Raw genomic sequence first — 15,850 nt, forward strand, 5'->3', positions numbered from 1 at the left:
AAAGCGCTGCTGCCTCAGCATTTCCAAACCACTTAGGAACTTTGCAGGCTGCATAGCAGCCTGCTGGTATTTGCCTTCTCTTTGTTACTGTTACGTGAATTTGGGAATAACTCTAATAGTTCGGGTTGGCTTTGGCCTCCAGATTTGTTTTAAAATAATATAAGGGCGGTTGAATTTGTCGTTAAATGGAAAACTCGTTTCACAACATTGCATGCTGCAGCGATGGGCGTTTTTCAAGCTCATAGTCCCCCCTTTTTTAAAATTCAGTACAGTTTGAGGGAAAAGCTTGGCTGCATCGGGATGGTTTTCCACCACGAGCAACCATCCCAGCAGCAGCCAGCACAGTCCCCGCCGCGGGGAGGGGATGCAGCCAGAGGTCCCCATCAGCTGGGAGGGATCGACGGCCCCCAGGGAAGAGGCTCCTGGCATCCCTGTCTGCTCGAACTTCCGAAATCAAATAAGGTCCGTGGTGCCTCCATGGAGGTGACGGGCCCTGCCGGTAGCGCCAGGGCCAAGCGCGACGGCGCTTTCCCCATGGCTCGGAGGCTTGCCCCCATGCTGCCTAATTGTACCATCAATTAAAAGGGCCTGTTTATTTCTGCCGGTATCTAATGAGGATGCTGGGCGCCGCCCTGCTTCCCAAGGCTGCTTTGCAGGGCTGTCAGTCAGGGAAATTAAAGTTCATTAAAAGGTGGCTGTTCCTCCCCAAGCTGCTTCTGGCCAAGCTCCTGTCCCCTCGGTGCCACCGCGCCAGCCCAGCCGGGCACTGAGGTGCGAGGGCTGCCCCCTCCCCAGACCCACCGCCCCCAGTTACCGGCGCTTGGGCTTCTCCCCGTGCAGGCAGGGGGGATGGCAGGCAGCTCTGCCCTCGCGCCCCTTCCCCGGGGAAGGGCACACGGCCATCGGTACCCCAAGGCTTTCGGCTGGGGCTCAGCCAGTGCTGGCCCTCCGTGGTGGGGGCTATAAAAATCGATATTGCCATTAGAGAGCCTTCTCCCGTTAGTTACCGGGGGAGATAATGCTGACGGGGCACGGTTTTTTAAACATATTTATGAGTCCCACAATGCCTGTGTCCCCAGCTCGTTTGCTGTGCCATCCCCTGCTTGCAGCATGCCCCGTCACCTGCCTTCGTTAGCACGCAGACAAATTGCTGACGAGCCATTGGGGGGGGAGGACGACGACACGGGGCGTCCCCCAGTCTTCACGCTGGGCTGTCTCCCAGCGCTGCCCAGACCTTCTGCATGCTCCCCTGGGGGAAGGATTTGGAGGGAGGCGGGGGGGAGCAGCTCCGGAGCTGCGTGGGTGTGACGCTGTGCTCTCCCTTGCCCACAGGACGGGAGCAAGCCTTATCCCCCGGACCTGTCCCGCAGCCCCCAGAGCCTGAGCGACACCGGCTACTCCTCCGACGGCATCTCCAGCTCGCAGAGCGAGATCACCGGCCTGGTGCAGCAGGAGGAGGAGAAGCTGAGCGGCACCGGGCTGGCTGGGCAGAGCCCCCCCAGCCCCTCCGAGCTCACCAAGCTGGAGAGCAGCATGCGGCCCCTCCTAGAAGGCCGGGGAGCCCCACCAGAGCCCACCGAGCGCGGCAAGAGCAGCTTGGAGCCGCGGGAGGAGCAGCGGCAGAGGCAGCGGCCACGGTACCTCTCCATCACCCCCGAAGCCTTTGACTCGGACGAGGAGCTGGAGGACATCCTGGAGGAGGATGAGGACTCGCTGGAGTGGGAGAACCAGCGGGAGCGGCGGGAGAGCGCGGAGTCCTCGGATGAGTTTGGCAGCAAGCTGCGGCACGACTACGTGGAGGACAGCAGCGAGGGGGGCTTCTCCCCGGTGCCACCCCGGCCCAAGGGCCGGGAGGCAGAGGTGAGCGACGAGGAGTTCATGCGGAGGCAGATCATGGAGATGAGCGCGGAGGAAGACAACCTCGAGGAGGAGGAGGAGGACGAGGAAGGCTACGGGCGTGCCAAGTACAGCATCCCCAAAGCCGGGCAGAAGGCTGAGGTGGAGAAGGGCAAAGAGCCAGCGTCGGCCAAGCGGCGCTTGCCGCCTGGCCCTGGCAGCCTGTACAAGGAGGAGAGGAAGGAGATGGAGGCAGCGGAGGGTGACGACTTGAGCACGGCCCAGGGGGGGCTGCGGCGCTTCAAAACCATTGAGCTGAACAGCACGACCGGCTACGGCCGGGAGATGGAGATGGGGCAGGAGGCAGATACCAGCCTGGACCGGGAGCCCGAGCTGGAGATGGAGAGCTTGACAGGCTCCCCCGAGGAGCGCTCCCGGGGCGAGTACTCTTCCACCCTGCCGGCCACGACGCCCAGCTATACTTCGGGCACCTCGCCCACCTCCATCTCCTCCCTGGAGGAGGACAGCGACAGCAGCCCCAGCCGCCGGCAGCGGCTGGAGGAGGTGAAGCAGCAGAGGAAGGCTCGCCACCGCTCGCACGGCCCCTTGCTGCCCACCATCGAGGACTCGTCTGAGGAGGAGGAGCTGCGGGAGGAAGAGGAGCTGCTGCGGGAGCAGGAGAAGATGCGGGAGGTGGAGCAGCAGCGCATCCGGAGCACGGCGCGCAAGACCAAGCGCGACAAGGAGGAGCTGAGGGCCCAGCGGAGGAGGGAGCGCTCCAAAACCCCCCCCAGCAACCTCTCCCCCATCGAGGACGCCTCCCCCACCGAGGAGCTGCGGCAGGCGGCAGAGATGGAGGAGCTGCATCGCTCCTCCTGCTCCGAGTACTCGCCCTCCATCGACTCTGAGGCCGAAAGCTTCGATGCCGTGGCCTCCAAGCTGTACAAGTCAGGCAGCGAGTACAACCTGCCCACCTTCATGTCGCTGTACTCCCCGACAGAGAAGGTGGAGAGCGGCCCCAGCCAGCCCGCCAGCAAGCCCCTCAAGAGTGCTGAGGAAGCTTACGAAGAGATGATGAGGAAGGCAGAGATGATGCAGAAGCAGCAGGTCCAGCAGGCCCAGCCGGCTGTTTCCTACGGCGGCACCTACCAGCAGGTGGGCTACCGTGGCACCGAGGGCCAAAACGGCTTCGAGTACCAGTACGCTGAGGAGTACCGGTACGACGGAAGCCCTGCACACCCCTCCCAGCCCAGCTATCCAAGTGCCCCGCCGAAGGCGGGAGCAGTGTATGAGGAGATCCTGCAGACCTCCCAGAGCATCTCCAGGATGCACCAGTCCTCCTCCTTCGACCTGGCCCTCGAGCAGGGGGAGAAGGCAAAGGCGCAGGAGGAGCCGTACCAGGAGAAGCACTTTCTCAATGCCGAGAGCGCTTATGCAGACCTGATGAAGCAGAACGGCGGTCCGCTCACCCCGGGCACCAGCCCCACACAGCTCTCCGCTCCGGTCTCCTTTTCCACCTCTGACGGCAGCGCAGGCAAGGCCATTCCCGACGTCCGGGTCACTCAGCATTTTGCGAAAGAGGGACAAGACTTAGCCAAGCTCCAGAGCACCCCGACAGTGCCCGGCCCGGTGTCCAAGGCTGCCGCCAGTCCCTACACCTACAGCAAAGGTGCCACCACGGTGACGACAGCAGCAGGTGGCCCCGGGAGTGCTCCCCGGAGCTACAGCTCCCCAGCTCCGGAGGCCCCATCCATAGCCGGCAGAAGCTACAGTCCGGTGAAGAGCACCGTCAGCTACGGCTCGCAGACAGAGGACACCAGCAGAAGCAAGGCGGTGGCGGAGATCAGTGTGCAGACAGCCAGGGAGAAGCTCCCGGCCGCAAGTGACAGCAAGCCCTCGCTGGCCAAGACGTACCCCTTCTTCAAGAGCTCCAGCCCTCCGCTCTCGCCCACCTCCCCCACACAGAGTCCCACCCGTGCCACAAAGGCCACGGCAGAGTTTTCCACGCAGACACAGAGCCCCCTCCTCCCCTATGAGGGTCCCACCGCCGCCGCTGGCGGCCCTGCTGCCTCTTCCCCCATGGTGGCACAGGGGACGCAAACGCCACACCGGGCAGGCTCACCCCGCCTGTCCCGGCAGCCCTCCTCGCAGGACTCCCCCTTCATGCTGATCACGCTGGCAGCCGACGCAGCCAGCCAAACCAAGCCGGTAAGCTCTGGCTCCTTGACATCTCCCACTTCATCACCCACCAGGCCGAGCCGGCAGCTGCCGGCACACGGCTACAGCCAGGCGCCGGAGCCGGAGCAGCCACCGGGTGCCTACGTCAGGGCACAGCCGGTGAAGGAGCACGCCCAAAAGGTACCCGCTGTGACTTCAGCTGCCGACGGCATCACGGGGCTCTACGGCTGGGGAGCACTCCCCGCGGAAAACATCTCCCTCTGCCGCATTTCCTCCATCCCCGGCACGTCCCGGGTCGAGCCGGGCCCCAAGGCACCGAGCACAAACGCCGTGGACTTACGGACCGCGTTGAAATCTGCCCCTATCATCATAACGGACCAAGGCATGGATCTCACCTCCTTGGCCACCGAGGCCAGGAAGTACTGCCTGACCTTGGACCACATCCCGAGCCGGCAGTCCACGGCCATCCAGCCCTTGATCATCAACCTCAACGCCCAAGAGCAGCCCCACGCCATCATTGCTGCAGCCAGCACCGCCGGCCTGGCCATCGCCTCCCCCATGCTCCTCTCACAGCCCAAGCAGCCTGTGGTCTACGGAGACCCTTTCCAAAGCCGTGTGGACTTTGGGCAGGGGACTGGGAGCCCGGTGTGCTTGGCACAGGTGAAGCAGGTGGAGCAAGGCATCCAGACGGCCACTGTCAGAGCAAGCGGGGCAGCCAGCGGCAAGCCCGAGCCCGCCGTTCCCCCCCAGACCAAGTTTGCGAGGTACGGCATGCCGGGCCAGATGGTGAAGAAGGATGTGCTCATTACGCAGACTGGCGGGGCACAGAGCGTCGGTGGCCTCCCGCAGCCCTTCCCACCAGAGCCAGGCTCAGAGCTGTACCGGGCGGTGCCGGTGGAGCTGAAGAGCCAGAGCCCTCTCCTTGCCCTGGGTGGCAAGAAGTCCCAGGTGATGATGGTGCAGATGGAGGAGGCAGCCACTGGCCCAGTGACCAAAGTGCTGAAGGAGGAGCCTCCGGCCAACGTGCTGGACCTCACGGGCATGAAGCCGGAGAGCCAGGTGGCCTGCTGCGACGTGGTCTACAAGTTCCCCTTCGGTGGCAGCTGCACTGGCGCTTTCAACCCCACCTCCAAGATGCCAGAGAAGAAAGCTGGGGAGGTGCCAGCGGCACCTGGCCGGAAAGCCAGTGGGCCCCTCTATGGCAGCAGAGAGCCGGAGCTGCCGGAGACTTTCCCGTACCGGGAGCAGCCAGCCCCAGCACCCGCACTCTACGAGGAGCACAAGTTTTACCCCACTGGCACCTTCGGCCGCCTCTACTCCTCCATGTCAGACACGAACCTCTCCGAAATCGGGATGAGCTACTACCCCACGAAGGGGGATCAGCCCTTCCCCTCCCCTGCAGGCGACGCTGCTGTGGACCTCAGCACCATGAAGCACTCCTATAGCGTGGGCTTCGCCGAGGGGGGTTACCTGGGCCAGGGGCTGCAGTATGGCTCCTTCTCCGACCTCCGCCAGCCCACGGAGCTGCTGGGCCACCCGCTCCCCATGCGGAGGTACAGCTCAGCCTCCAACATCTACTCCGACTACCGCTTCTCGCCCCGGGGCGACCTGGCCAGCTTCCAGGAGTCCAGCCTGGCCCACTACAGTGCCACTACAGCACGTGAGATCAGCCGTATGTGCGCCGCTCTCAACTCCATGGACCAGTACGGGGGACGGCATGCCAATGGCCCCGACCTGCTGCCCTATGGCCCCGGGGCTGGGCCGGGGAGCGCGGGGGGGCTGGCAGCTCAGCAGCAGGGCCCTACACCCCCCAAACCTGGTGGGATGTACAACCCCACCTTCCCCGAGGCACGGCAGGGCTTCGGCAGCCTGGGGCAGTACAACGTCCCCGGCGTCCGCCTGGGCGCCGTCCGGCAGATGTTCCCTTCCACCGCCACCGTGCGAGCCGCCGACGGCATGATCTACTCCACCATCAACACGCCCATCGCCTCCACGCTGCCCATCACCACCCAGCCAGCCTCGGTGCTGCGGCCCATGCTGCGGGGGCTGTACCGACCTTACGGCCCGGGCGGTGTGGCGGCAGTCCCACTGGCCAGCCTGGCCAGGCTGCCGGTCGTCACTCCCCGCGTCCCGCTGGCGGCACAGGGCCTCTACCGCTACCCAGCACCTGGCCGGCCAGCCCCGGCAGCCTCTCTGATGGAGACGCCCGTCTACCTGGGCAAGCCCGCCAGCACGGCGCCAGCAGCAGTGGGCACCGGCCCCGCTCCCAAAGTCCCCCCTGCGCCCACCAGTGGCTTGCAGAGAGTGGAGCCGGTGGTGGCCGCTCCCCGTGCTGAGGGTCCAGCGGCACCGGCAGCCGGCAAGGAGGGTGGGCAAGCGGCTGCGGCACCCAAGCCACCACCGGACGGGGCTCAGCGGGAGGAGCGGGAGCGGGAGGAGGAGCGGCAGCGCAAGCAGCAGGAGCACGTGCTGCAGCTGGAGCGGGAGCGCGTGGAGCTGGAGAAGCTGCGGCAGCTGCGGCTGCAGGAGGAGCTGGAGCGGGAGCGCGCGGAGCTGCAGCGGCACCGGGAGAAGGAGCAGCTGCTGGTGCAGCGGGAGCTGCAGGAGCTGCAGTGCATCAAGCAGCAGGTGCTGCAGCAGCAGCAGGAGGAGCGGCACGCGCAGCTGGCGCTGCAGCGGGAGCAGCTCGCCCAGCAGCGCCTCCAGCTGGAGCACATCCACCAGCTCCAGCACCAGCTGCAGCAGCAGTTGGAGGAGCAGAAGCGGCAGAAGACCACCTTCCCCGAGCCCGCCGCCCGCCCGCCCGAGGGGCCCGTTGAGGCGCCGCGGGGCCCACCGCACAACGGGCAGGCATGGCCCCCGCCAGGCCAGGTGCCACCTGAGGGGCCCGCCGGCCCCCGCTACCCTGCGCCACAGCGGCCGCTCAGCAGCTCGGCCTCTGACATGTCGCTGCAAGCCGAGGAGTCCTGGGAGCCCGGCCGGGGCATCAAGAAGAGGAACTCGATGCCGCGGCTGCGGGATGCCTATGAGAAGGAGGTGACGCGGGAGGCCTTCGCGGCGAGGAAGACGGCGGACAGCAGCGTGCAGACGGACGAGGAGGACGGCGAGGAGCGGTACTTGCTGTCGCGGCGGCGGCGGACACGGCGCAGCACCGACTGCAGCGTGCAGACGGACGAGGAGGACAGCGGGGAGTGGGAGCAGCCCGTGCGCCGCCGGCGCTCCCGGCCCTCGCGGCACACCGAGGCCAGTGCCGAAGGCAAGACGGAGGGGACAGCCCGTGGCACAGCCAGTGTGGGCATCCAGACCATCAGCGACTGCTCGGTGCAGACGGAGCCCGACCAGCTCCTCCGTGTCTCCCCCTCCATCCACATCACCACCCACGACCCCCGAGTGGAGATCGTCAAGTACATCTCGGCCCCGGAGAAGACGCAGCGGGGTGAGAGCCTGGCCTGCCAGACGGAACCGGAGCCGGCCCCCCAGCCCGGCGTCGTGGTCCCCCAGCTGACGGTGCCCACCACCATCCCACCCTACTCCACCAACATCCAGATGGTGAGCACGGGCCCGCTGGATCCCCACGCCGTCCGGCAGCAGACCCTGGGCAAGTTCGAGAAGAAGAAACCAGATCCCCTGGAAATCGGCTACCAGTCCCATCTGCCAGCCGAGTCCCTCTCCCAGCTGGTGACCCGCCAGCCGCCCCGCTCTCCCCAGGTCCTCTACTCACCCGTCTCCCCCTTGTCTCCCCACCGCCTCCTGGAGTCCTCCTTCGCCACCAGCGAGCGGCTGAACAAGGCTCACGTCCCCCCGCAGAAGCACTTCACCGCCGACTCGGCTCAGCGCCAGCAGACGCTGCCGCGTCCCATCAAGACCATGCAGCGCTCCCTTTCCGACCCCAAGCCCATCAGCCCCACGGCCGAGGAGGCCGGCAAGGACAGGTTCTCCCTCTACCAGCACCCACTGCTCCCCAGCACCCAGGTAGGTCAGCGCAGGGAACAACCTTTCTCTTGGGGAACAACCCCAGGAGACACCTCGGGACATTTTGGTTCCATGAGCGCTGCGGCAATTAATATTTTAAAAGGCTGGCTTCCTGTGGCAGCTGATGGCAGCCGGCAGGCACGGACGCGTGCACTGAAGCCGGCAGCCGGAGGGAGGCCTTGGAGCTCCACCGGCTGCACGAGCCCGTTAAGAGGTGAGAGCTGCTGCTGGGTGGCAGCATCAGGGCTGTCCCCTGTCCCCTGCCCGGTCCCTCTCCTCTCCCGAGGAGCAGCCACCATGCACGGCTCCGTTTTGGGTCGCGGCAGCTCTCACTCCCACCTTTGCCCCCACGCACCGAGGTTGCCTTGGGCTGCTGAGCGCCCCGCAAAGAGCCCCGGGGCAATTCCCAGGGTGACAGCAGCCCCCGACTGTCCCCCCGAGCCCCGCTGCCAAGCGCCCGAGGACGGAAAGCAGTTTTTGCGGCAGGCGGCAGTGCGCACGCGGCCAGCCCGGCGCTTGGCCAGCTGCCACCCCCGGTAATTACTCACAGAAAGTGCCCTGCCTGTTACTTCCATCCTATTTATTGCGCTTTTACATAAACGCCACTCCCTCGGTGCGTGGGGGGGACACGTGCATGGCGGGCCACCTCACCGCAACCTCGGGGCGTGGGAGGAGCTCTGTGATGCTCAGGGGCGGGGGGTCATGGGGGGACGTCCACCCGCACCTCTGACCAGGTGTCCCTTGGCTTTGCAGGTGGGGGGGCTGCAGTCCAGCCCACTGGCGCGCAAGGTGAAGCGGACGTTGCCCAGCCCGCCGCCCGAGGAGCCCCACGTCCCCTTGGCCAGCTCGGCCACCCCCCAGCTCTACCTGAGCAGCCTGGCCCCCAAGGCCACCGCGCCGGTCACCAAGGCCAGCCTGCTGAAGGAGCTGGACCGCGACCTGAAGCTGGTGGAGCACGAGGCCACCAAGCTGCGGAAGAAGCAGGCGGAGCTGGACGAGGAGGAGAAGGAGATCGACGCCAAGCTGAAGTACCTGGAGCTGGGCATCACCCAGCGCAAGGAGTCGCTGCTGAAGGAGCGGGGGGGCGGGCGAGACCACCCCTACCTGCGCTGCCCCGGGGACCGCCGCGACTACCTGTCCGACAGCGAGCTGCACAGCCTGCGTCTTGCTGCCTACGATGGCGCCGGCCTGCGCCCCGCGCCTGCTGGGCAGTACCCCGACTTCACCGCCACCGCTGCCTCCTATGGCGCCTACCCGTACCCAGCCCCGCAGGTCCCCACCGCCTTCCCACCAGCGCGCCTGCAGCCCCCCCAGTACCCCACGGCCAGCACCTCGCAAGACGGCTTGCCGGCAGCCCCGTTGCCCACCTTCGCCTCACCCGGCACCTTCCCAGCCCCGGGCGCCGCATACCCGGAGCTGGGCGCCCCAGGCCAGCCGGGATTCCGGCCCCAAAACCCCTACCAAGCCCCGAGCGCCTTTGCTGGGGCGGCCGCCGTGCCAGCGACGCAGCCTGCCCTCTTCCAGAGCCTGGCGGAGGTGGCTGGTGGGCACCAGAAGCCACGGCAGACCTCGCTGGCTGACCTGGAGCAGAAGATCCCCACGAACTACGAGGTCATCGGTGCAGCCAGCAGCTCCTCCGCCGTCCCCGATGTCACCTTCAGTGCCACGACGGCGAGTGGCAGCTACGAGCAGTACAAGGCGCCTGAGTCCCGGCCGGCCGAGAGAGCCACTGCGGCGCAGGGACCCTCAGCCAGCTTCTCTTCTGAGTCCCTCTACACCAGCCTGGAGCAGAACATCCCCCGTAACTACGTGATGATCGAGGACATCAGTGAGCTTACCAAGGAGAGCCCAGCGGTGGAGGGGCAGAAAGCGGAGCCAGCTGGCACGGGCACCGACAGCCGCCATGGCAGAGAGAAGAGCGAGCTGGGAGACGCCGAGGGCTCCAGCCGGCCCTGCTGCTACGCTAAAGCCGAAGACGAATCCGAGGAGGATGTCTACGACCACCACGGCCCTGACCATCGAGGGAAGAACAGCTACCACCGAGGCACGGAGAGCAATGGCAGGGTGTTGGGGAGCTCTGCCAGCTCATCCTACTACTACGGGGACAGTGAGTACCGGCACTCCTCGCGGGCTGACAAGCACAGCTCTGGTATGGCACTGCCGAAGCATTCATCCAAGAACCTGGCGCCCGCCGTTGTCTCCTCAAAGCGCAGCAAGCACAGGAAGCAGGGCATGGAGCAGAAGATCTCCAAGTTCTCCCCCATTGAAGAAGCCAAAGATGTGGAGTCAGACCTAGCCTCCTACGCCGTGACAACCTCGGTCGGCAGCAGCAATGTGGCCTCCAGGGCCAAGAAGCTGCAGGAGGAGATCACCTATGGCCTGAAGAAGAATGTCTATGAGCAGCAGAAGTACTACGGTGTCTCAAGCCGGGATCTGGTGGACGAGGAGGAGCGGGTGTATTCCACCAGCAGCAGAACCCGCTCCTCCGGCTATGGGGTGGAAAAGTCCTCTGTCCGGGAGTCGGGCAGCCGGAGCAAGTCCTATGAGCGGGAGGGCATGGAGCGCTCCCAGAAAGGTGGCTCCAAGCCCTCGTCCCTCAGCATGAGCCAGAGCCGTGGCCGGGCGCCCATCCGCGCACAGCCCTCAGAGGAGGAGAGCCCCGTCAGCCCCCTGGGGAAGGTGGTGGGAGGGTCGCGTGCTACAGGGGGGCCCGGCCCCCAGTCGGCGGGGGACCCCTGCTCCCAGTTCTGCTCCAGCCACTCGTTGCCTGATGTGCAAGAGCACATCAAAGACGTGCCAAGGAGTCACTCGTACAAGCACGAGGAGGGCTACGGCATGGACGATGCCCATTGCGTTGTCTCGGACAGCGAAGGTAACGGCTCCCCGTGGTGACCACCCCAGAGCATGGCGCTTCCCCGGGGCATGCCCGTCCGCTCGTACGCAGAGACACTCTCACCGCCTCAGTTTGCTTGACACGTGCCTTCCTCCCCCTGCCCCGGGTGTTCGGTGTTAGCCGGTCCTGCGCGGTGCCGTGCCGTGTCCTGTCCCCACCGACGCGGGCTGTCCCCCCACGCGCGTGCCCGCTGCTTGCCTCTCCCGCCTCATTGCATGGCTTCTGCCCGGGCGGCCTCGAGCGAGAGATTGACTGTGGTTTGTTTTTGGTTTCCGAAGCCTATCATTTGGGTCAGGAGGAGACAGACTGGTTTGATAAGCCCAGGGAGGCGCGGGCGGAGAGGGTCAGGCACTACGGTGGCCACTCTTCCTCGCAGAAGAGACCCCCGGTTAAGCACACCTACCACGACTATGACGAGCCCCCCGACGAGGACCCGTGGCAGCATGACGACTACCCCCAGCACCGCGAGCACCGGCACCATGGGGAGTACGGGCGCCACACCAGCACCTCCCGGCACACCAGCGACGAGCCCCCGCGCCGCTCGGCCAAGCAGCACCCACGGGAGCCCAGCCGACACGAGCCCCGTGGCCATGGGCCACCAGCTGCCTCCAAGAAGGCGCAGCAGCCCGAGCCCCGTGGGCCTGCACCCTATGGCCCTGGCTCTTCCGAGTACCCCCCGTCATCCCGCCCCGCTGCTCACCACCATGGTGCTGAGACCCCCAAGGCGCAGAAGCCCCCCCAGCCACATGGGCCGGCCACTCCAGCGCCGAAGCCAGAGCCCCTCGCACACCCGCAGCAGCCAGCGGCCAGGCAGCAGCAGGCAGGGCAGCAGGCGGCACGGCAGCAGCCGGCGGCACGGCAGGCTGCCCAGCCAGCGGGCTCGGCGCAGCCCGAGGCCAGGGGCAGGACGCAGGGACCCCCATCGTCCCGGCCACCGCAGCAGCAGCCAGGGCCAGCCCAGGTTGCCGGGAAGGTGCCGGCCACGCTCCATGCACAGCCGGGTGGGCACGCAGCGCCAGCGGTAAGTATGGGTTCCACCGGCTTGGCTGCCTCCCTGCCCCGCGGCTCTGCCCGGCACCAGCCTGGCTGGCTGTGGCCGGGGGCTAGCAGGGAAAGGGTTGGGGATGGGAGCCGTGGGGCAAAGGGTATCCCACCCGTGAGCCCACCACAGCCACCCCTGAGTGCCACGGGAGCAGCAATTCCCTTAAGGAGACCTGGGAGGGGACATCCCTGTGCCCTGGATCCCTCCCTGCCATTTTTGGGGCTGCAGGGCCATTTTCCCACAGGGCTTGGGGGTTTCGGTGTTGCCTCCTGGCCCAGGCCACCTTCGGAGGATGCTCTGGTGGGATAACAAAGCCCTGAGAGCTCTTCTCCCTATTCCAGCCAAAAGTGGAGCAGACGGACGCATCCAAACCCGCAGCAAAAGTGCCACAGCAGCCGGGGAGAGCGCCCGCAGCACAGCCCCTGGGAGCAGCAGGTCAGTGGGCACAGTGGCATGGTGCCATCGCCCCCTGCACCAGCTGCCTGGCACCCCGGGGTCTTAGCCGAGCCACCCCATCCAGTCCCGTCCCCTGCTAACGGTGGCTTCGTTCATCCCCCAGCAGACAGCAAGGCCGGTCCGAGGGCAACCGGGCCACGTGGTCCCACTGGCCCGGCAACGGGACAGCCCGGGGCAGAAGGAGAGAGCGTTTTCTCCAAAATCCTGCCGGGGGGGGCAGCGGAACAAGCAGGCAAACTGACTGAAGGTAAGGGCTGCTCATGGGGACGGGGATGCTCTTCTGCACCCAGATGGGATCGGGAGCCACGGGGGTGGCCGGGAGCAGCCGACAGGATGTGGTGCTCCCACAGTTTGGGGCAAAAGCAGCGGTTTGGGGGCCAGGGCAGCTGCACCACTCTGACACCTCTCCCCAATTCCCCACAGCGGTGTCGGCTTTCGGCAAGAAGTTCACTTCGTTCTGGTGAGAGAACGGCACAAGGTGAGTTCAGCCGGCACCGGGTGCTGTGCCACGGGTTCTCCCTGCCCCGGCCGTGCCTGACACCCTCCCACTCCCTCCCGCCACAGGAGTTTGGGAAGCGAGTGGAGATTGAGTCGTTGCAGTGGAAAAACCTATGAAGAAGCCAGAGAATTCAGCACGCAGCGCCAGACTCTGAGTATAACGGTGAGTACCTGGCACACAGCCACACACCGGTCCCCTCTGCCATGCCATCCCTGGGGCTGCCGCAGCACCACGGTGTCCCCTAGCACCTGCTGAGCCCTTCCCTGCCACACTGCCAGCCCCCAGGGTGAGAAGGACACACTGCAGTCCCATCCCCTTCCCGCTGGTCCACTTGTCCCCATCCTCATCCCCGAGCACCGTCCCCAAGCCAAGGGGTGGGGGCTTGGCCTTTTCCCGGTCTCGGCAGTGCCGCGTGGGCTGATGCCATGGGGATGCTGGTGCCGACCCTGGGTTTGCAGGGGAGGTTTGGGCAGCCCAAGCTCTGTGCCGGGAGCCCATCCAGCACGGGGGCGGCAGCAGCTGCTCCGCCGGCAGTGCCTCTTGGCTTGCTGCCGCTCATTCGCTTGGGCCGGTGCAGCCGCTCGGCGGGGTCGCCCCCGCGGGGACGTCGCCGCTCAGGCTAATGACTCTTTCTGTCTCTTGCAAGCTTTTGAAAGCAGGGCGATCCCTGGATGCTGGACCAAACGGCGGCCGAACGGGGGCCCAGCGGACGCCCTGGGGCAGGCGCCCCCCATGCCTGGCGAGCAGCTCCTGCGCGGCACGCGGCGAGCCCCGGCACTGGGCGGGCAGATGCACCCTCTGCCCCCAACGGCCGCCCCGAGGGGATGGGCCTGATCCGCACCGTCGAGTCAGGCCCCATAGGTGACGGGCTGTGGCCCTTTCTCAAGATTATACGCAGAGTTGCTCCCTCCAAACCCCAGCTCTGGCCTCTTCACAGGTTTTTCCCCCCCACGAGCCGAGGGCTGGGCGCCGCGGGCGCCGCTCCTCCTTCCCGACCCCGTCCGCCCCTGCACTGCGGCCCGCTCCCGGCCCCGCCGGGGAGCCCCCGGAGCGCCTCAGCTAGGACCTAACACTGTTTCACTACCGAAATACGAGGCCATAGGACTCTTGACAGGCAGCGCGGCTGGCCGTTGCCGATGCGGCCACCGGCCAGGCACGCATCCCGGCACGCGGCGCTGCCCCGAAGCCATTGGAAGCATTGAAAGGGCTGCGCTCGCCCTCGCCACGCAGCCAGCGCGCCCGCCGCCGGGCACCCCTTTTCTTTCAAGAACAGCCTTAATCATCCCACTTTGATTTCTGTGTATACCTCATCCGCACTGGGGGGGGCACGGGGCGTCGTTGGGGGGGTGTCCTTTTTTCTCAGTTTCTCTGGGTTCATTTGATTTTGGTTTGGGGGTTTGTTTTGGTTTTTTTTAAACTTTATACCAAATCCTCTTCCCTCTTTGCTTTGTGCGATGAGTTAGCACACGGGCTGTCGTCTGTAGAAGCAATAGAGTGCAGGAGGCTACAAAAGAGCACAAATCCCGTGGAACAAGATCAGGAGAGCTTTGCCTCCGGCAGTATCCTTCCTCTTACTGTGCAATCCAAGTCCTTCTCAAGCCATTTTGCGGAGACGGCCGGCGCGGTGGCCAGAGCCCGCTCACCCTGCCAGGAGGGGGTTCCCCGGGGGAGGGGAGGCAGCCCAAGGAGGGGGCTTGCCAGCGGACCACCGCCCAGCGCCCTGCTGCCTTCCCTGCCCTGGCAGCACCCCCTCCTGGTGCCCCCCCGTGGTGGGCAGCAGCCGCCCGCTCGCCCGCCTGATGTTCTATGCAACGAAATAACACGACTCCAGAACAAGACCTGTGAATAGCTGATCCGTTCAATGTTGCGCCCAAGGGTTTCATCGCAATGCGTGCTGCCGAGCGACCCGGTAACTACTCTTTATCGACCACCCGTGCGTATGAATTCGTGGCATGTTCGACCCACGGAGGGCCACTTTGCCAAAGGGCAGCCCTAGCGCCCGTGACCGTCTGTCCCGTCGTAGAGCATGGCTTGCTCCTTCTCTGCACGGTTCCACCCGCCTTTCAGTGCTTGCTGTTCTTTGCCTGGACTTTTCTTTTTTTCTTTTCCATCAGTCCATCGCTGTACTGAAAGCTCTTAGCAGATTTATGCACTCGTTATCGAGGACCCGGTCTCCGTGGGAAGCCCACGCTCCGCGGCAGCTCCCTGGCAGGGAGCTCTACCAGTGCCCAAGGCTGGGGGGAGAGACCAGTGGCTGTGGGACAGGGCGGGAGCACGGCGCTCCCGTGGGGCAGCCCCACGGAGGAGAGCCCCGGCCCCGCGCCCACCCGCCGCCTCTCCCGCCGATGACAAGTGCATCGCCCGAGGGTGCCTCCTCGGGGCCTCCGGCCCCCGCCGCTCCTCGCGCTGTAAATACATGTACAGTGTGTACATCGCACGTGGGACCGAGACCCCCCCACCCCAAACGGGGCCCATCTCGCCACCCGAGCACATCCGCCACCTCGCCTCTCTGCTTGCTGGAACCGGGGGCCTGTAGCCCACCCTGCCGGGCCGGGCCCCCAGCCCCAATTGTGGCAGTCTGCCAGGCAGGGCCAGGGAGGGGGACGGGGGGGTGTCAAGACGAGGCGCCGAGGGTGGCTGAGCCCCCGGCGCCCTTTCCAGTGGGAGGTGCGATGCCGGGTGCGCTCCCTCTGAACATTGTGACGGTGTGCGTGTCTGCTGTGCTCTGTGCCACCCGTAGTGACCCCGTACCGTGCCGTACCGTGCCGTACCGTGCCGTACCACCCCGCCGCTGTGTCGTGACTCCCTCCCAGAAGCTGCCCCCTCACCAGGTGTTTCTGTGGGAACAGAATAAAAAAGGACTTGACACAAACCACGGACTGGCCCCGATTCCTGCTGCCTGCCTGGGGATGGGGGGGAGGGGGGGGGGGGGGGGCCTGGACCGCTGGCACAGTGGGGGCGACCGGGCGGGCAG

General features: G+C 66.0%; 1 protein-coding gene across 1 annotated transcript in view; it reads left to right on the forward strand.

The window, feature by feature from the left end:
- Window positions 1-12,841, forward strand: part of BSN (bassoon presynaptic cytomatrix protein) — a gene marked incomplete at both ends in the record, with an annotated part of 99,071 nt that extends 86,230 nt beyond the window's left edge. The window contains 6 exons of the mRNA XM_082487827.1: window positions 1,333-7,986; window positions 8,740-10,858; window positions 11,158-11,900; window positions 12,263-12,356; window positions 12,481-12,624; window positions 12,801-12,841. Coding sequence (XP_082343953.1) covers window positions 1,333-7,986; window positions 8,740-10,858; window positions 11,158-11,900; window positions 12,263-12,356; window positions 12,481-12,624; window positions 12,801-12,841 — 9,795 coding nt within the window. The remainder of the gene's footprint in view (window positions 1-1,332; window positions 7,987-8,739; window positions 10,859-11,157; window positions 11,901-12,262; window positions 12,357-12,480; window positions 12,625-12,800) is intronic.
- Window positions 12,842-15,850: the final 3,009 nt, after the last annotated feature.

The sequence above is a fragment of the Vanellus vanellus genome (assembly GCF_965231255.1).
Source record: "Vanellus vanellus genome assembly, chromosome: 9".
In the NCBI taxonomy this organism is placed as follows: domain Eukaryota; kingdom Metazoa; phylum Chordata; class Aves; order Charadriiformes; family Charadriidae; genus Vanellus; species Vanellus vanellus.